At 41.2% G+C, this 24,960-nt stretch overlaps 1 protein-coding gene across 2 annotated transcripts in view; it reads left to right on the top strand.

Moving 5' to 3' along the window:
- Nucleotides 1-5,327: 5,327 nt before the first annotated feature.
- parvb (parvin, beta) overlaps nt 5,328-24,960 on the top strand; it is a 73,596-nt gene continuing 53,963 nt past the window's right edge. The window contains exon 1 of one of the 2 annotated variants that reach the window (XM_072267843.1): nt 5,328-5,589. In XM_072267843.1, coding sequence (XP_072123944.1) covers nt 5,472-5,589 — 118 coding nt within the window. In that variant the 5' untranslated portion in view covers nt 5,328-5,471. Of the gene's footprint in view, nt 5,590-19,225; nt 19,313-24,960 lie in introns of those variants that run through there. The other variant, XM_072267845.1, reaches the window with a different exon arrangement.

Here is a 24,960-nt window from a genome sequence, read left to right as displayed (position 1 = left end):
ATAAACTACACTTTTCTCATCCTATCCTCCTCAGAATATTCAGTGAAATCCCTTCTTAACCTTATTTAGCCCAGACAATATTATGAAAGCATAATATTGGAATTTATAGAAAAGGAGCAGGTTATTCAAACCAACAGATAAATTAATCTCCACTTGTAATCTCACATTCTATTTATGCTGTTTTGTACTCCTTCCAATAGAAAAATATCCTTTCTCAATCATGATGCCTGGAATTGTACACAGCATTTCAATTAAAAGTTTTATCATGCATGGTTTGACAACTGGCATTTTATTAATGAATAGTACACATGATTTAGTGCCAGAGACTTGAAAGTGGCATTTTTTTGTAATGACTATCTTTGATATGAAGAGAGAAAGGTCTATAATGTTGCTTCTTTCTGATACACTGATCTTGCAGTCTTACAGTCTCTTAAATTTGCCATTTGTGATTATGATTAAGCTGTACTGCACTGATCTTTGCCGCGAACAGAGGTTTCCAACCTTTTTTATACCATGGACCAATAACATTAAGCAAGGTGTCTGTAGACCCCAGGTTGGGAATCCCTGGCTTAGGGGAAGATTTCTTGTTTCCTTTGCCAAAATCAAACCAAGTGCTGAATAGGACTGGCCAGTTTTTAATTATATATCACTTATTGAGATTTCAGATAATAGAACTACAAATGAGAAGCATCTATTATTATCTTTGATAAACATTAGTTAAGGACTTGTTCAAAAAATCCTCCATCTCTGTGAAATTCACATTAGGGTGGGTTTTCAGGGAAATTTGAGTTTTGCACCTCCTGAGTAGAGTTTCAAGTGAAGTTGAAACCCAAGCCATCCAACATTGAAATTAGAACATTTTTCTCTCAGCTAGTGGCCAGTTATACAGAGAGATGATTAAATTGCTGATCACCAATGCAAGATGCTCTAATTTTCACTAGCTAGGGCTGGTATTCACCATCCAGTGATAAAGTGAGAATATAAATTTCAAAATGCTAATTTTTAAAAATCAAAATTAGTGCTCCTAATCTGAAGTACATGTTTCCAAGTTTCCTGTTTTTTTTTTGCCATGTGCATGTTTCTGCATACCTTCTGCATTTTCATTTGCATGGAAATATTTCCAGAGCTGTATAATACCCTTCAAATAGTATCTGAGATAACTTTGTAATCCCATTCATTTTAGGACCTAGTTCCTCGGCACTTCACAGAAACTTTATCCAACTGCAGACCCTCTGACTTTTAACTCTGAATTCTCTGCTAAAATTTCTCTCCCAATTACTGCAAGTTATATTTATTTGATAATGAGGGCACACTGAAGATTGCCACTTCCATTTATACATTTCATCTTTCTGCTTTTTACAACTTCTGAACTGCTCTCACCTGCTGCAATACTCTTTCATACTTCTGGGATCCAATGCTTTCGAATATACCTATCCCAACTCTGAAGCATTCCTTGACCAACATCTTATGGCTACCTTGGTCACATTTAAGCTTTTCTTAATGTGTCCATGCAGGTATTTGTAAATACTAATTTATAAGCAACAAATCTAAATGTCACATCCAATATTGCTGTTGATCTACTTAAGATGTTTGTTGGATCTTAATCTCTCCAAACTGCTTCCAGTCAACTCACCTACCCAGTAATGACTGTGGTTTTAAGCTACTAAATCATCTAAACTGTTCCTCTCCCCATTTCTTTTCATAATGTATCACATGTACACAGAAGACCTTGCAAACCACAGCTGGATCATAGAAAATACTGCTAAGGTTTTGCTTGCCTCTAAATAATCTATTTACTTAGAGTCATTCGAATCAAAAGATCAATACCATGATTGAACACTTCACTCCTATAATGCAAGACTTCATAAATCTTCTTTTCCTTCTTCAAGCAGGCTACCTGGATCTGAAATCTACTGCAATGTTGCCAATGCAACTTTTCTTTCTGACCCATGTGTTAACCCATAGAGTTCTCATTAGGCACTAACCTTCCCCAATCTCCTTCAAATGAGCCATCATGATTCTCCCAAGTCAACTAAAAAAAATTGATCTCTCTACTCTTCCAAATCACCTTCCATCTTCAAGCACCCTCTCCCTCTTCCTCAATGTTTTCCCAGACTTCATGTTTCCAATCCTTATGTCTATTGACTGCTGCAGAGACGAACCAGCTCTTAATTGGATGCACTCTTATTCTTGCTAGGATTTGCAGATAGATCTCCCCACCCTCACTGTTTCTAGCTGTCAGGATTTACCATACCATCTTTCTCTTACCCATCTCCACTATCACTTAATTCAACTCTTATCTATTGAATTATAGCCAGGGAATTGCTTGCAAAAGACTTTTATTCCTGTTCCATACAATTAGTGTCTCCAAGAAATTGTCCTTAATACTTTCCTATCTTCCTTCCATATGCTATCGTTCAGTAACATCATCCAAAAACAGCATGATAATATTGCCCTGTTCCTCCCTCTTAATGGGAGTAGAATCAGGCCATTCAGCCCATCAAATTGGCAACACCATTTGATAATGTCTGATTTATTTTCCTTCTCGACCTCATTCTCCAGCCTTCTCCCCATGATCTTTGACACCCTTACCAATCAAAAACTCATCTGCTGCTGCTGAGGCCTCCATCAGTCAGAGTGGACCATGGATATTGCATACTAGCTGTCTAGATATGCAAGCCTGGGCAGTACGATATGGAGAGTGAGCTGTTGCCCATGTAGCAAGCTCCCCTCTCCACTCATCTGATGAACCCAAAGGAATGGCACAGTTTGGTAGCAGAAGCATCACAGGAGTTGCCAATCAGCATTGGACTCAATGTAGGACTTAGGGACTCCAGCTCCTGATTTTTCCCTCGGGGGTTTATTCCCAAAGCCTTCCTCATGAGTGGGTATAGCTGTAAGGTAGCGGAAATTTGAGATCAGTTATCCTCCTAGATCAGCAGCCAACCACAGATGACGAGTCCCATCTGCCCAAACCTATCAACTTCTGCTTTAAATATACCACCTGATTTGGCTTTCACAGATTGCCACCCTCAGGTTAAAGGAATCCCTCATCTCTGTTCTAAAAGGATGTCCTTCTATTCTAAGACTCTGGTCCTAGAATATCCCAGTACTGGAAACATCCTCTCCACTTCTACTCTATCTAAGCCTTTCACTAGTCAATGAGATCCCCCCTCATTTCACTAAACTTTGGTGAGAACAGGCCCAGAACCATTAAGTGCCCTTCATACATTAATCCTTTCACTCCTGGGATCATTCTTGTAAACCTCTGGATCATCTCCATTGCCAGCACATCCATTGTTAGATATGGGGTCCAAAATTCTGATTGTTCTATTGTCTCTAACTTGTTGAACAAGAAGTAACTTTTAAGATAGTACAGTAAAATAATATTAATCTGACTAGTTGGGAACATTAGTGCCAAGCTAGCAGATTTTCTGTGAGTGAGTGAGTTTTAGGGAATTATGGGAATTGATTCCTAGATCTGAGGGAATCAGCACTCAGTGAGCTAAATGCCAAAAAACTGGAATTTTTGGAAAGTGAGACAGCACATGATTGGGAAGAATAAATTACCATTGTCTTTGGTCTCTCATAAAGTCTATTCCTTAAGCATCAATTCCATTCTTATTCTTACCAAGTACCCGAGAGTGATCTTCAATATTATGGTTATCCAGAATAAGCTTCTAAGTACATATCTGCAGCAAATGAGAATATTTCTTCTTCCTATTCCTTCATTTTCCACTTGCTGCCTCTGCTCACCTGTTGCTGAAGCTCTCATCTGGAAAGCTTTTGCCACCTGTTGAACATTCCAATGTACCTTTGGTTATTCTCCAATTTAAATTAGTGGAAAGCTTGATGCTGTTATTCTAAAAAAAAACAACAGGAATTCTGCAGATGCTGGAAATTCAAGCAACACACATCAAAGTTGCTGGTGAACGCAGCAGGCCAGGCAGCATCTGTAGGAAGAGGTGCAGTCGACGTTTCAGGCCGAGACCCTTCGTCAGGACTAACTGAAGGAAGAGTGAGTAAGGGATTTGAAAGTTGGAGGGGGAGGGGGAGATCCAAAATGATAGGAGAAGACAGGAGGGGGAGGGATGGAGCCAAGAGCTGGACAGGTGATAGGCAAAAGGGGATACGAGAGGATCATGGGACAGGAGGTCCGGGAAGAAAGACTGGGGGGGGATCCAGAGGATGGGCAAGAGGTATATTCAGAGGGACAGAGGGAGAAAAAGGAGAGTGAGAGAAAGGATGTGTGCATAAAAATAAGTAACAGATGGGGTACGAGGGGGAGGTGGGGCCTTAGCGGAAGTTAGAGAAGTCGATGTTCATGCCATCAGGTTGGAGGCTACCCAGATGGAATATAAGGTGTTGTTCCTCCAATCTGAGTGTGGCTTCATCTTTACAGTAGAGGAGGCCGTGGATAGACATGTCAGAATGGGAATGGGATGTGGAATTAAAATGTGTGGCCACTGGGAGATCCTGCTTTCTCTGGCGGACAGAGCGTAGATGTTCAGCAAAGCGGTCTCCCAGTCTGCGTCGGGTCTTGCCAATATATGAAAGGCACACATTCTTTCTCTCACTCTCCTTTTTCTCCCTCTGTCCCTCTGAATAAACCTCTTGCCCATCCTCTGGGTCCCCCCCCCTTGTCTTTCTTCCCGGACCTCCTGTCCCATGATCCTCTCGTATCCCCTTTTGCCTATCACCTGTCCAGCTCTTGGCTCCATCCCTCCCCCTCCTGTCTTCTCCTATCATTTTGTATCTCCCCTTCCCCCTCCAACTTTCAAATCCCTTACTCACTCTTCCTTCAGTTAGTCCTGACGAAGGGTCTCGGCCTGAAACGTCGACTATACCTCTTCCCACAGATGCTGCTTGGCCTGCTGCGTTCACCAGCAACTTTGATGTGTGTTGCTGTTATTCTAATTTACACTCAGCCCTTTTATCATCTATGTTGTTGATGATTGGTGTTGACTTCTTATTAAACAAAGCCTAGCCTTGTTCTTTCAAAATTCTAGTTTATAATTCCCTTCCCCCTATCCCTTTAATCAAGTGTAGCCCACTGAGATATCTGCCCTCCCTTCCCAGCCTCCTAATCCCTCCCAGATGTAATTGCTTCAATGTTTAGGATTTAGAATAGAAAGTGGACGCAAGGAGTCGGATAGAATCACGAGAGGTACAAAATAGAACCATAGAGAAACAGCATGAGCAAAGCTGTTCATACTTATTGTTCGACATCTGGAGAATGGACCTAATGTTCTCCTTCATTGCGGTAACGAGCAGCAGCGGGCGGTCAGCCGCATCCTGTTGTGCGGGCGTCGCTGTTGCGGGAGGGTGACCGAGCGGTCAGCCGCATCCTGTTGTGCGGACGTCGCTGTTGCGGAAGGGTGACCGAGCGGTCAGCCGCATCCTGTTGTGCGGACGGTCGCCGGCTCCGTTTCCTGGAGACCGCGGAGAGCTGTGTATCACAGTGAGAGGCAATGGCCACCACGCCGGTCCGATCGCCGAGTATCCAGCACACGAGTAGGATGAAAAAGGACGAGTCATTTCTGGGGAAGCTGGGAGGGACACTGGCGAGAAGGAAAAAGGCCCGAGAAGGTAGGTTGTGCTGGACCGGGTGTGGGGAGGTCAGCCTTCTGCCTCAATTCTCGTTTTTTTTAAATTCACAAAATATCCACAAAAGAAGAAAGAAATGCAAAAGCATATATATTCATGGGCGTTACATTCAGTGGTGTAAACCCTTTAACAAAAAATAAACGTAGCCCCATTGCACTTATGTGACTCACTGGGGTGGTACCCCTTTCATTTTTGGAGTGACTTCTTCACCAAAGCCACTCGCCCTTGTGCGGTAGCGGAAGGAGCCTGTGTTGTGGCCTTTCTCACTGACCCTTAGTACTAGCTGCATCGAGCTGAAGTACATCGCTCAGTACGCACTCCTGTAGCCTGGACTATGCCTGCAGCGTTCACTTATGGGCATCTCATTGTACCAGAAGACCAACAAGTTTCGGGTAGAGAAATGTCGTCTTTCACTAAATTGATAGTTTTCTGTCTCAGTACGTGTCCTTGGGAATAGCTCTGAAATCAGTGTCTTCTCTGTTAGGCTTTTGGTGAGGATGGATCCGGACACGGAACCTTGCATCATTTCCATTTTTGTAAATTCAATCCGCAAAAAGGTGGTGACCGTCCCGTTCTCACCTCAGCCGTTCCGACTGCAGCGTGCGATGGGGATGACAAGTTGTCTGTACAGGAAGGATCTGACTGCCAGACTCCTTTCACCGCCAGCCAAGCGAGGGTCTTGGTGCTTGTTGGTGAGATGTAGTGATGAGGCATTCTGCCAGATGGTTTGGACAGTCTGCTCTGGGAACCGGCCCACCATATCCATAGTGACCCTGGCACTGCCAAATGGACTTGAGGTGAAAGATTGCAGTGAAGGGGGGAGGGGGTGGGCGACGAGGCCGCATTCGTGTTGGATGAGCAACATCTTACCTCCAACATGTGTAACCTCCAACCAGATGGCATGAACATTGATTTCTCAAACTGCTGGTAATGTTCCCCACCCCACCCCACACCACACCACACCACACCACACCATTCCCCATCTTCTTTTCTGTCTCTTACCACATCTGCTTGCCTGCCCATCACCTCCCCCTGGTTCTCCTTCCCACTTTCTTCCATGGTCTTCTGTTCTCTCCTGTCTGACTCCCCCTGCTCCAGCCCTGTATCTCTTTCACCAATCAACTTCCCAGCACTTTACTGCATCCCTCTCCCTTCCGGTTTCACCAATCACCTTGTGTTGCCCTCTCCCCTCCCTCACCTTTTAAATCTACTCCTCAGCTTTTCTTTCTCCAGTCCTGCCGAGGGGTCTTGGCCTGAAATGTTGAATATAGAACATAGAAATTGTCGACTACATTTTTTTTTCCATAGATACTGCCTGGCCTGCTGAGTTCCTCCAGCATTTTGTGTGTGTTGCAGTCAATGCTTTCGCTTGCAGACCCTTTGTCTGCACTGAAGGATAGAGGTGAGATGGCCAGTATAAAAAGAAGAAGGGGTGAAGCTCTGGGAATCTCTTATTTGGTGGATCTGGGTGAGGAAGGGTGAGTGGCAGATGGAGAGGGAAAAGTGGAAATAAGTCCTGGTTGCAAACAATCCTAATTCCCCTCTCCATTTCCACACTATGTCTGTCCACAACTTCCAAAACTGATCTGTCTATCCGTGGCTTCCTCCACTGCCATATTCCACATGGGTAGATGACAGGCTGATGGCATAAACAGCGAATTCTCCAATTTCAGGTAATCTGCTCTCTCCTGTCCTGTTCCTCTCTCCTGATCTATCCAGTTCCTCCAACACTCACCCAACTCAGTCATCTGATCAACATTTTCCCCCTCCTCCATAGAATCCATCAGGCTATCACTCTCACTTTATCCCAATCTTTCCCTTCCCCCATGGTGCCCATCTGCCTTCCCATATTCCCTAGTTAGTTCTATGCTCCACCTTTCATTCCCATCAGATTCCTCATCTATCTGCAGCCCTGTACCTATCACCCCCTAGCCCCTGTTGCTATAGCTTGAGTACTCCTTATCTGAAATATTTAGGGCCAGAAATTTTTTGGGTATCAGATTTTTTTAAATGATTTTGGAATATATAATAAGATAGCTCAGAATGGCCATAGTTTTCTATGCTGAATTTATGTGCTACCAGTAAGCAGTCTTTGTTTTGCACTTGTTCATCACACATTACTTAACAGTAAAGAAAAATTACGTGCCATTAATATCATGAAAATATAATGTGCGCAAGGTAATAAAAACAACATTCGGAGAATACCTGATCAGATATTGAACAACAACAGACAATTTCAGGCTTTCAGTCTCCACCTGCAATTCCATGTTTTAATTAAAAGTTTACAGTACACTGAATTTGTATTTTACTTTTTCTTAGGTTTTATGTAAGGTATAAAAACTATCTGCATCGTAGACTTGTTCTGGTACAAGACTTTTGTGATCAGCGGACGCATTAAACAATTTAATGCCATGCGTTTCCTTAACTTTCTGCGACCAGCCTGCTGAATATTCGCAATTATCTTCAATTTTCAGTTTGTCATGATAGATCTTGGCTTGTTTTATGATCAGCATACCAGTAAGTGGCATGTGTTCCCTCTGACGCTGATGAATTCTTTCAAAACATGATTGAAATCTTCATTTTTCGCTTTATGGGGTGTTTTCTATTTTTCGTTAACATTTGTTCATTACATATATGAGGTCATTTCTCAAAACTGTCTATGGTACACGGACACCTACAGAACCTTCCCAGTGCCATGATAAGGCTAAATTCAGGATGGAGGAGCAACACCTCATATACTGTGAGGTAGTCTTCAGCCCCTTGGTATGAACATAGAATTCTCCAACTTCCGGTAATTCCCTCCCCCTCCCTTCCCCTATCCCTATGTCACTCTGCCCCCTCCCCCAGCTGCCTACCACCTCCCTCTTGGTTCTGCCTCCTTCTACTACCCATTGTGTTTTCCCCTATTCTTTCTTCACCTTTCCTGCCTATCACCTCCCTGCTTCCCCTCCTCCACCCCTTGATCTTTCCCCTTACTGGTTTTTTACCTGGAACATACCAGCCTTCTCCTTCCCACCCTCCTCCCACCTTCTTTTATAGGGCCTCTGCCCCTTCCCCCTACAGTCCTGACAAAGGGTTCCGGCCCAAAACATCGACCAATCTTTTCCACGGATGCTGCCCGACCTGCTGAGTTCCTCCAGCAAGTTGTGAGTGAACCTTCCCAGTGTATTGTGGAATTTTCCATTTGTGACATCATATCAGCGCTCAGAAAAATTTGGATTTTGGAGGTTTTCTGATATTGGAATTTCAGATAAGGGGTACTTAGCCTGTATCTCCACGCTTCCCTTTTCCATCTGCCTATCATCCATTCTCAGCTGAATACACTTGCTGCTTGCCAGCCCCTTCCAACCTCTCTATTCTGGCTGCCTCTCGTCTTTCAGTCCAGGTGAAGGGCTTAGACTTGAAATGTGATTGTCCAGTTTGCTGTACTGACCTACAGAGTGTTTTTTCCACTCTGCTGAGTTTTTTTTCACTCCACTTTTCAGCAACTGCAATTGCTTATGTCTCTGAGATGAGGAGAGATGCCTTCACATACAAGGTGGTGTGTCTTTTGAAAATTTCTTACCCTGACAGCTGTGGAGGCTCGATCATTGATTAATCAGTTTGTGGATATTAAAGGGATATGGGAATACAGCAGGAAAATGGTATTAAGATTTAATGTTAGCTGTGATCTTAATGGAGAAGACTCAAAGGGCTGAATGACCCTTTCCAGTTTCTTATGTTCAGTTCCAAAGCAATTTTGCCTCCTTTAATATGGGGTCTGCTGTTTTTTTTCAGCTTTCAAGTGTGATTTTAAAGTTGGAATTAACAGTTTTGAAATGCCCATTTTAGTTTGCATTTGAAGAGCTTCTTAATTTCTTGAAGAAAATGCATTAGTCCTTTTTAGTTTGAGTCTAGTTTGTGAATTGTTCATACTTAAGATTTTTACTTTGCAAGTTTAATCAGATCCAAATTGTTTTAAGTGTCTGTTAATTTTTGTTTGACTTGGGATCTATTTAGATCCTATTTTGTATCTGACTACTGAAAAATACTTTTAGTGGCTGCATTTTGAGAAAGGATTTGGCATATTTTTTTTATAGAAAAGGGACTTCTATCCTGAAAATAAAACAAGAAATGCTGGAAATACCCTGCAGGTCTGGCAGTATCTATGGTGGTACAAACAATGTAATTGCTTGAGGCTACTGATCTTTAGAATTGAAACTGTAGGAATTGACTAGCTTTCAACTTTGCTTTGGAGCACCTGGACAACTACAGGATTAATGTCGGACTGCTGTTTTATCGATTGCAGTTCAGCATTCAGGACCAATAACCGAGCTTCAAAACCTGAAAATCTGTACTGCGCTCTGTAACTGGATCTGCAACTCCCTTAGGAGGAGACCTTAGTCAGTGTGGATTTAATAATGTCTCCTCCTCACTATCTAATAAGACAGGTGTTTCTCGAGGGTGTGTACTGAGCCTAAGCCTCTTCTACTGTCTCTACACTCAGAACTGTATGGCTAAGCATAGCTAAGATACCATCCATCAATTTGCCAAGGATACCACTACTGTACTCCTGTAGGTAGATGAGGGGGCTTGCAGGAGTGTGATAGATCGAATTGCTGAATGGAGTTGCAACAATAATGTGGTACACAGGTACACAACATCAGCAAAACCAAAGATCTGATTGTGGTTTAGGCAAGACAAAGTTGAGAGAACGCACAGCAGTTCTTGTCGATGGTGGAAAGGGTGAGCAGCTTCAAGTACTTGGGCATCAGCAACTCAGAGGATCTTGCCTAGCCCGAACACGTGGATGCAGTCATGCCAATGGCTCTTCTTTGTTTGGAGTTTGAGGAGATTTAGTATGTCACCAAAGGCTTACAAATTTTTATAGATGTATGCTGGAGAGCATTCTGACTGGTTGCATCATAGCCTGGTATGAAGCCTTGAACGCACAGGGTTGCATGTAGCTGTGGAGGGATGGAGACCGAGCCAACTCCATCATGGCCACGATCTTCCCGCCCTTGAGCACATCTTCAACAGGTAGTGCCTTAAGAAACCGTCAGGGAGGAGGTACACGAGCCTGAAGTCTAAGGCTACGTCCACACTAGACCGGATAATTTTTAAAATGCCGGTTTCACGTAAAAACGATAGGCATCCACACCAGGTGTTTTTGAAAATACTTCCGTCCACATTAAAATGGGTATTTGGGCGAATCTCCTCTTACTGGGCATCAGGACACATCTACAGAAAACAAGCAGAGAGGAAACGGTATACTTGGTGCATGTTTGTCCAGTTACAGACTAGAAAAACTTAAGAGGAAATTGCCAAACAACAGACAGCTGTTGGCTCTTGCACAGGAGGACTTAAAACTAAAAAAACAAATATTGGAGTGTATGGAGGGAACCAACAGGGAGTTCACGGACAGTATGACCTGGCTGACGACGAACATTGAAAAACTGACTAACTCTGTTGCAGAGACATTTGCAATGATGAGGAATATGATGGCTCCCCCCCCACCCCCAGTACTTTTCACCGCCACAATACCAGCCACCCAGCCACTACAACAGCTACACATATGGACACACAGACCCCTGGGTGGCCCCACCAATATCTTCCCCATTCCCACAGAAGGGTCACCCTGGAAACATTTCCTACAGCCATAGTCTCTTCACCAATGAAAGGGACGACAGGTTTTTTAAAACCTCCAGTTACCCTGTACACACTACAATGCCCAACCGGTGTTTTTCAGATTTAAACACTCTGGAGAACGTTTTAGAAAAGCTCCATTTTCGGGGGAGGAAAACGCCATTTCAGTGTGGACAGAGGGTCAAAACGAAGAGAAAAAGCTTCAGTTACAGATTTATCCTGTCTAGTGTGGACGTAGCCTTAATCTCAATGATTTAGAAACACCTTTCCTTAGGCCCTCAGATTTCCGAATGGTCCATGAACACTAGCTAGCTATTCCTTTTTTTGGCACAGAGTATTTATTTAGTTTTGTAATTTTATAGATTTGTATGTCTTTATACTGTACTGCTGCCATAAAACAACAACCTTCAAGTCAGGTCAGTGAAAATTAATTTGATTCTGATTTTGGATTAGCGGTTAATGCTCTCAGTATTGTAATGCAAATGATTTAATCATTCTTGCACCCGATAAGAAGTCCATGTTTCATTGAAACTTCATATAAATCCTACATAGTTGTTTTTAAAATAATTATTGGACATATTATAAATACATGGTAAATGAGTCATAATTTGGGGAAAAACTGAATTCTGATATCTAGTTCATCATTTTATGTCAAACTTCTGCATTGATAGAGGAACTATACAAGGCCTTTAACCGAGAACAATTAAAATAGACTATATTGTGATGATTAATGTTATTTGCTTTTTGTGGAACTTGGTGTTGTGCAAGTTGGTTATCTTCTTTCAACACACAATGGTACTCATGTTTCCAAATAATTCATCAGTTAGATACTTTGAGATGTCAAGTGGATATGAGTGGATTTTTAAAAATATAGATGTTAAATTTTTCAGCTCTTGTGCAATCTCTTGCATGTTGAGTTTGAGTGACTATGTGATTTTTGTTCCTATTTAGCAGGTTGCAAAGGGTAGGTGACCCTTACCTTCTCTCTGGCACAGGGGAACTGCTGCCTCACAGAGTCACTGTCTCGGGCTTTATCCCCGATTGAATGTTGAGTTTACAGAGATTGCATGCTCTGTCTGTGACTGTGGGCTTCAGCTAGCTGTGTCACTTTACTCCAAATACTTAGGAGTTGGTAGGTTAATTTGAGACTGTAAGTTATCTTAATGTGGTTGAGTGTAGAGTCTGGGTGGACTTAATTGGAATGTGGGGAGAATAAAACAGGATTTAGTACAGGATTAGCAAAAATAGTGCTTATTGTTGGTACAGACCAAGAGGGACAAAAGGACTGCTTCTGTGGTATATTGCTCTCAGTATAATTCTGAAATTTGAACTGAAAAAGTAGAAGTGGAATAAAGCTCAGAAATCATAGTAATAACTTTTAAAATAGGTAATTGTACTTATAACTACTTTACAAATGCTTTTAAAAACAGTTTACTTAACATACTGTTCATATGTATAGAGGTCTTTAATTCCAGATGATTTTTTTTAGACCATAAGACATAGGAGCAGAATTAGGTCATTTGGCCCATTGAGTCTGCTCTGCTATTCAATCATGGCTGATTTACTATCCCTCTCAACCACATTCCTCTGCCTTCTCCCTATAAACTTCGCTCTTACTAATCAAGAACTTATCAAGCTCTGGTTTAAATGTAACAAATTACTTAGCCTCCACAGCCATCTGTAGCAATGAATTTCACTGATTCAGCACCTTCTAGATAAAGAAATTCCTTCTTACCTCTATTCTAAAGGGACATACTTATATTCTGAGGCTGTACCCTCTGGTCCTAGACTCTTCTCCCCCCCCCCCCCCCACCACTATTGGAAGCATGCTCTCAATGTCTACTCTAGCTAGGCCTTTCAATATTTAGTGAGGTCGCCCCTTATTCTTCTAAACTCCAGTGAGTACAGGTCCAGATCCATCAAACACTCCTCATACATTAACCATTCACAAGAATGATCCCATTCCTGGGATCGTTCTTATGAACTTTCTCTGGACCCTCTCCAATGCCAGCACATTCCTTTTTAAATATGCAGCCAAAACTGCTCCCAATACTTGAAGTGCAACCTGATCAATGCCTTAGAAAGCCTCAGCATTAGGTCTTTGCTTTTTTATTCTAGTCTTCTCAAAATGAATGCTAAGATTGCATTTGCCTTCCTCACTACTGACTCAACCTGAAAATTACCTTTATGGAATCCTGCAATAAGACGCCCAAGTCCCTTTGTACCATCAATATTTGAGTTTGCTCTACGTTTAGAAAATAGTCTATGCCTTTATATCTTCTACCAAGGTGCATGACCGTACACTTCCCTACACTGTATTCTGTCTGCCACTTCTTTGCCCATTCTCCTGATCTGTCCAAGTCCTCCGCAGACTCCCTGCTCTTTCAACATTGCCTCTACCTTTCTTTGTATCATTTGCAAACTTGGCCACAGAGCCATCAGTTCTGCCATCCAAATCATTGACATATAATATGAAAAGAAGCAATCCCAACCCTGATTCTGCGGAACACCACATCACTGCTGGCCAACCAGAAAAGGCGCCATTTAATTCTACTCTTTGCTTCCTGCCAGTCAGCCAATGTTCTGTCCATGCTAGTTTCTTACCACGTGCCCTTATCTTGCTTAGCAGCCTCGTGTGGCACCTTGTCAAAGCCTTCTAAAGATCCAAGTAAACAACATCCACTGATTCTCCTTTGTCTATCCTACCTCTTAGTTTCTCAGAGAAATCCAATAGATTTGTCAGGCAAGATTTATCCTGAAATAAACCATGTTGACTTCGACCTATTTTATCACATGTCTCCAAATACCCTGAAAGCTCATCCTTAATAATGAACTCTTAATATCTTGCCAGGCTAACTAGCCTATAATCTCCTGTCTTTTACCTCCCTCCCTCCCTTCTTAAAGAGAGGAGTCGCATTTGCAATTTTCCAGTTCTCTGGAATCATTTCAGAATCTAGTAATTCTTGAAAGATCACTATTAATGCCAATATAATCTCTTCAGCTGCATCTTTCAGAGCCCTGGGGTGTAGTACATCTGGTCCATGTGATTTGTCTATTGTTGGATATTTCAGCTTCACAAGCACCTTCTCCTTAATAGTAGTGACTGCACTCACTTCTGGCCCCTGACTCTTGTGAATTTTTGGCATTTTGCTGGAGTTTTCCACTGCAAAAACTGACACAAAATACTTATTGAACTTGTCTGCTATTTCATTGTACCCCATTACTATCTCTTCAGTGCCAATTCTCAGCAGTCTAATATCCACTCTAGCTTCTCTTTCACTGAAAAAACTTTTGGTATCCTCTTTTCAAAGGTTCAAAGGTCGAATTTAATGTCAGAGAAATGTATACAATATACATCCTGAAATGCTTTTTCTTCACAAACATCCACAAAAACAGAGAAATGCCCCAAAGAATGAACGACAATTAAGTGTGAGAACCACAAAGTCCCCTCCCCCACTTCCCCCCTCCCATATGTAAGTGGCAGCAAGCAACGATCCCCCCTCCCCCCACTAGCAAAAAAAAGCGCATCCATACCGTCACCAAGCCCAAGCGTATGCTAAGCAATAGCAAAGACACAGACCAAAATTACCCCAAAGGCTTTGCATTTCATCCGACATTCGACAAACCACAGGTTCCCTCTCTCCCTGGCAAGGGAAAGAGAGAAGTCCCCCATGTTCACAGCGAGCGGGAGACAACAACAACCCGCTGGTTTATGATGTTAAAAGCCTGTTTTGTCGCTTTTTTTGAGCTCTGTGTCCGAAGATCGCAAAGACCTTGGGTCTTCGGGCCCACAGTGAAAGATTTTCGGGCCGCCCTGACAACACATGAGTCTCCTGCCTTGAGACTGACCCTCGATCCGCTCGTCTCCAGAGCTCCGAGATCTTAAGCTTTTCAACACGATCGAGACTCTCAGGCTAAACCCTTGGTATGTTGAATAACGGCCAGTCGTGGAACCCCGAGAATGGGTCCCATTTCCGCAAAGAACTGAAACCTGTGTGTAACTCCAAGTCAGGGTCTTCAAAAGAACCTTGAAAGGGAAAAATAAAGATATTAAAGATGGAAATAGAGCTGTTTCTGAAGATGCAAGCAAAGGCGTTGCTGTTAGGTGCCATTATCCCTCCTCAGCTCTGCCTTATATTATTGGCTAGCTTACCTTCATATCACATCTTTCTGCTTATTGCTTTATCAGTTGCCTTTTGTTGATTTTTAAAAGCTTTCCAACCCTCTAGCTTCCCACTATTTTTTGCTATATTGTATGCCCTTTCTTTTGCTTTTATGATGTCTTTGATTTCCCTGTCAGCCACGTCCTCATGCTCCCTTTAAAACACTGCTTCTTCTATCCTGCACCTTTTGATTTACTCCCAGAAATTCCACCCATTGCTGCTTTGTTGTCATCCCTGCTAGTATACCCTTCAGATCAATTTTGGCCAACTCCTCTTTCATGCCTCTGTAATTCCCTTTATTTCATTATAATACCGATACATCTGATTTTAGCTTCTGCCCCTCAAACCTCATGATAAATTCTATAATATTATGATCTGAACATCATAAGCGTTCCTTTGCTTTAAGCTCCCTAATCAAATATGGTTCATTACAGAACACCCAATCCAGAATTGCCTTTTCCGTCATGGGCCCAACCACAAGCTGCTCTAAAAATCCATCTCTTAGGCATTCTACAAACTCCCTCTCTTGGGATCAGCACCAACCTGATTTTCCCAATCTACCTGCGTATTGAAATCTCTAATGACCATCATAATGTTGCTCTTTTTGCATGCTTTTTAAACATCTCTCTTTGTAATTTGTACCACGCATTCTGGCTACTGTTTCAGAAGCCTGTATGTAACTCCCATCAGGGTCTCTTTACCATTGCACTTTCTGTACTCTACCCATAAGGATTCTATATCTTCTGATCCTATGTCACTTCTTTCTAAGGATTTGATTTCACTTTTTATCAACAGAGCCATCTTGCCTGTCCTTTTGATGCAATGTGTATTCTCAGATGTTAAGCTTGCAAATGTGATTGTCTTTGAACCACTGCTCAATGATGTCTACAACGTCACTCCTGCCAATTTCTAACTCACTACAAAATCATTTACCTTCTTTCGTATAATGTGTGAATTTAAATATGACAAATTCTTCAGTCTTGTATTCATCCTTTTCAATTTTTTTTGGCATGTGCTTGTGTGCATGCGAGTCTGTGCATGTGCGGGTGTGCGTCTGTGTGCGCATCCGTGATGATGTCTTTTTCATGGCTTTTTATAAGGCGCAGAGCGAGAGAGAGACTGCGTGGCGCGCCACTCCTCACACAGACGTTTTCGCAGCATTGTTCCCTTTGTTTTACGAGGTCGAGTTGCGATCTCGACACTCAACCCGGCACGGATGGAAAGCGTACTCGGGAACAGACCCGACTGGTTTTGAACCCGGGAACCTCTGCTCCCCCGGGTGCGGCGCCGATGTCGTTGCGCCACCAGCTGGCCCCATCCTTCTCAATTTTGTCTCCATGTTACAGGATATTATATTCTAATCCCTTTCTAAGCTTTTTGTTTTTATCTTTATTCTGGAATCTTTTGTAACCTCTCTTTCCCTTTTACTTTATCCATACTTTTCCACCCCTGACGAATCCCCTGACTATTTAGTTTAAAGCCCTGTTCTCAGCCCTAGGTATGTGATTCATAAGCACTCTGGTCCAAGCATGTTTCAGGTGGAGCCCATCCCATCAGAACAGTTCCCCCCTTCCCCAATACTGGTGCCAATGTCCCACAAATTTCTGCCACAGCAACCTTTGAGCCACATATTTTGCTCTCTGATGTCATTAGCACTGTGTGAATTTGCACATGGCTTGGGTAACAATCCAGAGATTATTACCTTTTTATTTCTGCATTTTTAATGTAGTCTCTAGTTGTTCAAATTCCCTCAGCAGAACCTCTTTTCTTGTTTCTTTCTACATTGTTGGTACCCACATGGACCATGACTCTGGATTTTTTTCCCTCCTAATTTGGAGGGGACATTCCTCTGCAGGTCAGATGAACTGTCCCAAGCCTGGACACCTGGCAGACATTACTGCCTTCGGGATTCCTAATCCTTGTGACAGAGAATTGTATCTACTCCCCTGACTATATTACCCCTAATTCTAACTACCTTTCTCTTCTCTTCCCCTTCTTGAATGACTCCCTGAACCATGATGCCACAGTTCAGTTGCTCATCCTTCTGACAGTTCCCACTGTCAACCTCACATGGAGCAACCATCTTAGACAAGTTGGGCAAGCTCAAGTGGTGAGGTTCCTCCAGCACCTCCTCCTGGATTCCCCTATCTGCCTCACTTCCAATCACACCCTCTTGTCCCTAGTTACAGACAAAATTTGAAGTAATTAATCTCGTAGGTGAGACTGCCTCCTGAAACTCCTAACTCTTCCCCCTCCCTGATGCATCACAGTGTTTTGAAGCTCAGATTCTAGGTCATTAACTCTGATCCCGAGTCCCCTTGAGCTTCCAGCGCCTGCTGCAGATGTGGTCACTAGGCAATGCAATGGAGTCCACCAGCTACCACATCATGCAGCTACAACACATCACCTGATTCTGCATCCCTATTTTATTTTAAATTTTGAAATTTGCTATCCTTTTTGTTATATAAAACTAGTACTATATGTAATTAAAGAAAAACTCTTAACTGTTCTTTCCTGCTATGCACCTCTGCCTCCTTGCTGAAACTACTCGAGCCAAAGCTACAGTTCTCTATTCTAACTCTACCCAGTCCAACAATGGCTGCTCTGCTTAAATCTCACTTTTTTTTATTGGATCAAGTAAATCTCACTCACAATGAGATTTGCTGTTTTTATTGGATCTTGCTCTCACTACTGCAAAGTGAAACTTACTCAATGACACTTTAGAACTTGATTCACCCAAATGATCATTCAGTGGTGTCTATCTCCATGTGTCCTTGATTTTTCTTCAAGAATTTTACTTTGTTTATATAATTTGCAAATATTGCAAACACTGCACACAGGGCAAACCATGCTGTTCTATTTGCTGTATATTAACACACCATCTAAACCATAAAATGTAAAACAATTACAGCACAGAAGCAGACAAGTTCCTGTGGCAGATGGCGTGAGGGGAGATGTGCAGGAAATGAAGGTGATACAGTGAGAACAGCATCGATGGTAGTGGAAGAGAAACCCCATTATTTGAAAAAAAAAGAGACCAGAGATGTCTTAGAAAGTACAGCCTCATCCTGAGAACTGTTACAGCAGAAAGGAGGAACTGAGAGAAAGGAATTAGGGTGAGGGCTATACTCATTTCCCTCCCCCATCACCTTATTCTTGCTCCTGCCCCGTTCCTTTCCAGTCCTGATGAAGGGTTTCTTACTGAAACATCAACTGTTTATTTCCCTCCATAAATGATGTCTGACTTGCTGAGTCCCTTCATCATTTTGTTTGTGTTGCTCAAAATTTCCAACATCCACTGAATCTCTTGTGCTTGTAAACATTCATCTGTTGTCTTCCTCTGCTTTGTTTCAATCAGACAGAATCAGAATGTTCCATGCCCAGTGATTGGCTTCAATAATCATAGGCATCAGCTGAAGTTAAATTGTGGATAAGTTTTATTTTCTAAAGACTGGTTCTCATTTGAATTAATATTGGCTATATTCACATGCTTTCATAATTCCTGAATCCTTTCAGCTCATGAGACATGTTTTTGGCTATTTCACTACATGAAGTTAAAGCTGTTTTTAGATTTTCTTTCAAAAGTGTTATAGAATGATAGGCATAGATTAGAGTTAATCTGTTTCCTCAGTAACCTTTTAAGGCAAATTTCATTTTCTATCATTGTAGTCGTCTTCCTTATTTTATGCTGTTTCATTTATCTCACTGCTGGCTTCTGTTTATTTTGGTAAACCCCTTGTGTTTGTCCAGATATGCAAAGAATACTTTTTATCCTATGACACTTATAGAATGCCTGACAGTAATGTGCACTTTCATTCAGTGTACGGCAGCAAAAAGGGGAAACAGAAGCTTGTTATTGTCCTACTAGCAGTTCCATTTTAAACAGTTGCCACTGTATTGAAGACAGACCCTTAAAAGTAAGTAAGCCAATAATCTGAATGATCAGTTTCAGCAACTTGACTTGAGTTATATTTGTTTGTTACACAGTACTATTTGTGGGGGAAACTCATTTTATAGGTTAGATGTGTTATATTTGCTAGATTTTTTCTGTTTCTTGTGCTGGGCTACTTTCAACGTTTTTGTTCAAGCAGTGAGCATGATAGAATTGTGCAGGTTTACTGGGTGTAGATAGGAATATGGAGTTGAAGTTGCCCTGTCAGCCCAGATCTCACTGAATGTGGGAGCAGCATCAAGGGTCCAAACAATTTACTCCAAGTCCTAATTCACAGGTTATATGTATAAAGAAGTCCTCTGGACTTATTCTCATAATGCAACATAAAGAGGCAATGCAGATTTAAATTTCTTCAATATATATTGAAAGATTTGTAATAACTCTCCATTGTTATTTTGTTGATTGAATCCAGTATTTATTTTACTGTGGATGCTTTGTGGATGAATTTGATTGACTGGGTTGAATGACACTTTAATTTGAACTTTCATAATACTTTAAACTGAAGTTGAAATACTGTATTCTGAAAAAGAGAAGTATGTTTAGTCCCACACTGTGTTCTTTGTTCATTGACTGTTTTTAATTAGTTGAAATATATATGGATTTTGTTTAAAAATTAAGATGTTTTCATAAGTTACTGTGACTAGTTGCCCTTGCACATCTCACATTGTATCATAGACAGGAATAGGGATTAAACAAAGAGAAAACTGAAATAATTGTTCTTGGGTGCCGAAAAAAGAATGATTAAAAGTCAGTGCTCAATTAGAATCCCTGTTGCTACAGACCACAACCCAAGCCAGAAACCTTGGTGTTGTGATGGACTCGGACTTAAATTTTAACTGCTGCATTAAGACAATTAAAAGTCAGTCTACTATCGTCTTAAAAATATAGTGAGAGTTAAAGGGCTTGTGTATCAGCAAGATCTAGAAAAACTCGTCCATGCATTTATTTTTAGTAGGCTTGACTACTGTAATGGCTTTATCACAGGTCTCTGTAGAAATTCCCTCAGACAACTTCAGCTCATTCAGAATGCTGCTGTCAGAGTCCTCACTAAAACCAAGAAAGAAAAACATATCACTTCAGTTCTCAGATCATTACAGTGGCTTCCCGTCCATCAGAGGAATGACTTTAAAATATTACTACTGTTTTATAAAGCACTGAATGGTCTGGGGCCATAATATATCTCCGATCTTTTGCTGCATTATGAACCTTCTCCGAACTCTCAGGTCATCTGGGGCGGGTCCACTTACCATCCCCAGGGTCAAAACTAAATATGGTGAAGCAGCTTGTAGTTACTATGCTTCACATATCTGGAATAACCTTCCAGAGAATTTGAAGCTTGCCCCAACTTTAAGCTCTTTTAATCAAGCCTTAAAACTTTTCTTTTCACTGTAGCTTTTAATTTGAATCTCCTGCAGTAACTTCTAGTTATATCCATTTTGTGTGATTTTATTCTTTATATTGTCTTCAATTTGAATTTTGATGTTTAAATCTTGTTCTATGTAAAGCACTTTGAACTGCCTTGTGTTTGAAAAGTGCTATAGAAATAAAGTTGCATACTTTCTGGTCATAACATGAATCCCATTGCTCAATATAGCAACCAATATTTTGTCACATCCACAACCGTTTACTTTGAACCTAATTCTATAATGGATAAAATAAAATTCCGTTTCTAAAGTTTGAGTCGTGCAGTGTTTTTGCCTTAAGGACCATTTATGAAGACCCACACTCAACACACACTCAATGTTTAAGGAGCAGCTTCATCGTCTCCACTATCAAATTTCTGAACAGTCAGTAAAATCACATTTAACAAATCATTTGTCTTTTCCACTATTTATTTATTTTTGTAACTTCTAGAAGTTTTTGTCTTGCATTGTACTGCTGCCAGAAAACAATAAATTTCATAGCAAATGTCAGTGTTAGTAAACTCTAGTAAATTCTGGTTACACCAGAGGACTTCTGGGTTCCCTGACCCAATGGATTCCTGCTTTTGTTTAAGCACCACATGAGCCTCCACCATGCCCATCAATGTAGCTTTTTATTCTTTTCTCTCTAATGCCTATCTAACGTCCTGAGCATATCTATGCAGTTTGTCACAACTGTTCTCTGTGTGAAGAAATTATGCCTGAATTTCCTTTTGAATTTATTAGTGACTCCCTTCTATCTTAGCCAAAAATAACATGTGGTAAACGCTAGAAGTCTCAAATAAAAATAAAAATTATTAGGAATGTTTAGCAGGCCTTTACTGATGTCCACTGTTCTTTCCACAGCATTTAGCTGTGGAGGGATGAAATACCTGCAATTTTAATTGCCTGCCCTGTCCCTACTCTTACCATCAACAACAAGCCTTCTATACTATTAAGATGAAGTTTAAGGTAAGTTTACAGTATACCACATTAGGTTCTGACTGGACACATTTGGGCCCCTTGGCCAAAGCAATTTGGCAAGTTAAGAAAATGTGCATTTTCAGCATTTAAACATTTTATTTTCAAAATCCGCAGTACTTTTCTTTTGTAATTTAAGATAATGATTTGTCTTATTCTCTTTACTCATCCTCATGTGTCCTTTGATAATTAAATTTTGCCCATTACTCTTCCTATTTATAATTTAGTCTTTTCTGTCAATATCCTTAAAACCACTTTACATCTAATGTATTCTAGTTGTGGTGATAGGTAATTAACCTGAAAACTGAACCTTTACTTGAAAACATTTTACATGCTCGGAATATTGATAGGAAGTATATAAAATACAGAGTGGCATTAAAAAACTAAGGAGATTTAAAAAAATAGATCTACTATCAATAGATAAACCCTAAACATGCATACCTATATCTTTGTGTTGTCACAGATCCAATGTTTGATCCTAGCTCCAATATTCTCTGATTTTGTTTGTATTCCATTTATTGCCTCAAATTCTAGCTTTATGGGAGCATCATTTCCATGTCTACGTCATTAAAACCTTGGAATATTGATTTTCAACCTGTCCCCAGAATGCATAACATCATAATCTGTGCTAATTATAGTAAAATCTTTTCTGAGCCATCCCAAATGCCTCTATTTAAATCATTTTTCCTGTAAAGTCAAAGCTTAAAGCTCAATACCAGTAAAATGTAGGAGAAAAGATCAAGATGTCATGAAATTCAAATTGAATAAAGTCACGTTCCTTTTATACATTTGTAGGGGCAGTTTTAGTTTTTCATCTGTCATCATGCAACATCTTACATCACTGAAGAGTTTGGTGTCCATTGATGTTGTCATAATTGTCCAGTAGATGACACTGTGTTATGGAAGATTAAACCTGTACTTGAGCAAACTATTTCAAATGTTATACTAAAAAAAATCTAGAAAATACAAGAAATACAGGATGACTGTTAACATTGGAAAAGAGAATTTCAAGTTAGATCTGTAATCTCAAATGGATGGCAGTTAAAACCCAGGTGACTGCTCCGGAAATACCCTTTAAGATTTTGTCACAGATCCACCTTTTGATCCCAGAAAGTGGTTTTAATGTACAACTTCTAAATTTTTGGTCTCTGCTGTGTTGTTGTTGTTGGGCCAGTTGGAGGCTAAGTGCAAAATCTTTGTGTCCATTATGACTTTGAATTGATTAATAATTGCTCTGTCAATAAGTCTTTCTACTTTCACATAATTGTGTATCTCTGATTGTGAGGCTTACATGTTTCCTGAAGTTTTGTGACCAGAAATGGACATAGTACTCTATTTGTGGTCACAATGAACAAAATTGTTTTCCTTTGATACTCTGTGACTCTTTGAAATCACAGGACCTCAAATGCTTTAAATAGCCATTCTAAACAAGCATCATGATGATATAGTACAATCCTAACTAGTTTGTCCATGACAGACTGAATCCCAGTATAGACTGGAGGCTGTGCTGTCGCATTGACCCGCTTGTCAGTCTTCGCTGCTCTACTGTACTGCGCTTTCTACTGGAGTGGAGTTGATTTACAAGACAAATATTATTCTTTATCCTGATTCCATTTAAGCATCAAGCTCTTTCCCGTTTGAGTGTCAAGTTATAGTAAGGAGTTGATGCTTTTATATGTGATTTTCTGTGACTGATTTTCAGGCGACTGTCGATTCTCCTAAAACATAGGAAAGAGTGGGACTTACACTTGACATCTGAAAAACAGGAATCCTCAAGCAGCCTGCTGTTTTACACTGCCAATGACAATCAAGGAGCAAAGCAAGACTCTGGAAATCAGTAATTTCCATTCTCAGTGAATGTAGATAGCAAGACAAAATTCACCACCATTGCTATTGTGTCGGCAAAGTCCTTGGCATATTATAATGGAGAGAAGTGCTATCAATTCTGTCTGCACTATATCTTGTGTATCTTTTTTCAGAGAAGGAAACAATTGATGCTAGCACAGATTTAGGCTGCCAGAGGGGTAAAAGAAAATTAGGGCTGCAAACCTGAACTGTCATTAATAAATTCTTTGTGCACAAAGTTCTCTCCCACCTTCCTACCAGGGATAGGGTTCCTCTTGTCTTCACCTACCACCCCACCAGCCTCTGCATCCAGCACATAATTCTCTGCAACTTTCACTATCTCCAATGGGATCCCACCACCTAGCACATTTTTCCCTCCCTTCCACTTTCTGCTTACCGCAGGGATCGCTCCCTACACAAATCTCTTGTCCATTTGTCCCTCCCCATTGAACTCCCTCCTGGCAGTTATCCTTGCAAGCGGAACAAGTGCTACATCTCCTCCCTCACTACCATTCAGGGCCCCAAACAGTCCTACCAGGTGAGGCGACACTTCACCTGTGAGCCGATTGGGGTCATATGCTGCATCCGGTGTTCCCAGTGTGGCCTCCTGTATATTGGTGAGTCCTGATGTAGGTTGGGAGACCACTTTGCTGAGCACTTATGCTCTGCCCACCAGAAAAAGGGGATCACCCAGTGGCCAGCCATTTTAATTCCACTTCTCATTCCCATTCTGATATGTCAATCCATGGTCTGTCGTGATGAGGCCACACTCAGGCTGGACTCCTTGTATTCTGTCTGGGTAGCCTCTAACCTGATGGCATGAGCACTGATTTCTCGAACTTCCAGTAATGCCCTGCACCCCCTTCACCATTCCCTATCCACTTTTCCCCCTCTTGTCTTATCTCCTTGCCTGCCCATCTGATGCTCCTCCCCCTTTTTTTTTAACTTCCATGACCTTCTGTCCTCTCTATCAGACTCCCTTCTCCAGCCCTGTATCTCTTTCAGCTATCAACTTCCCAGCTCTTTACTTCACCCCTCCCCCTCCTGGTTTCACTTATCACCTTGTGTTTCTCCCTTTCCTCCCCCCACCTTTTAACTCTGAAGGGTCTCAGCCTGATACGTCGACTAGACTCTTTTCCATAGATGCTGCCTGGCCTGCTGAGTTCCTCCAGCATTCTGTGTGTGTTGCTATCATATGTAATCATGAGAGAGTGTTTTTGAGGGCAGTAGAATAAGGTTTATATGAAAGAAATCCAGGGAAAATTTAATGCATTCACTAAAAGATAATTATGTAAATTATATAATTTCTTATTGTTAGAAGGAAATAATATTTATCAAGTTCCCATGTTTTTAAATTTGTTATTTTGCTTACAAATAATTTGTATGT

The sequence above is a fragment of the Mobula birostris genome, chromosome 9, assembly GCF_030028105.1.
Source record: "Mobula birostris isolate sMobBir1 chromosome 9, sMobBir1.hap1, whole genome shotgun sequence".
Lineage (NCBI taxonomy): Eukaryota > Metazoa > Chordata > Chondrichthyes > Myliobatiformes > Myliobatidae > Mobula > Mobula birostris.
Note: the sequence above shows the minus strand (reverse complement) of the source record. Positions and strands in the feature narration are given on the sequence as shown.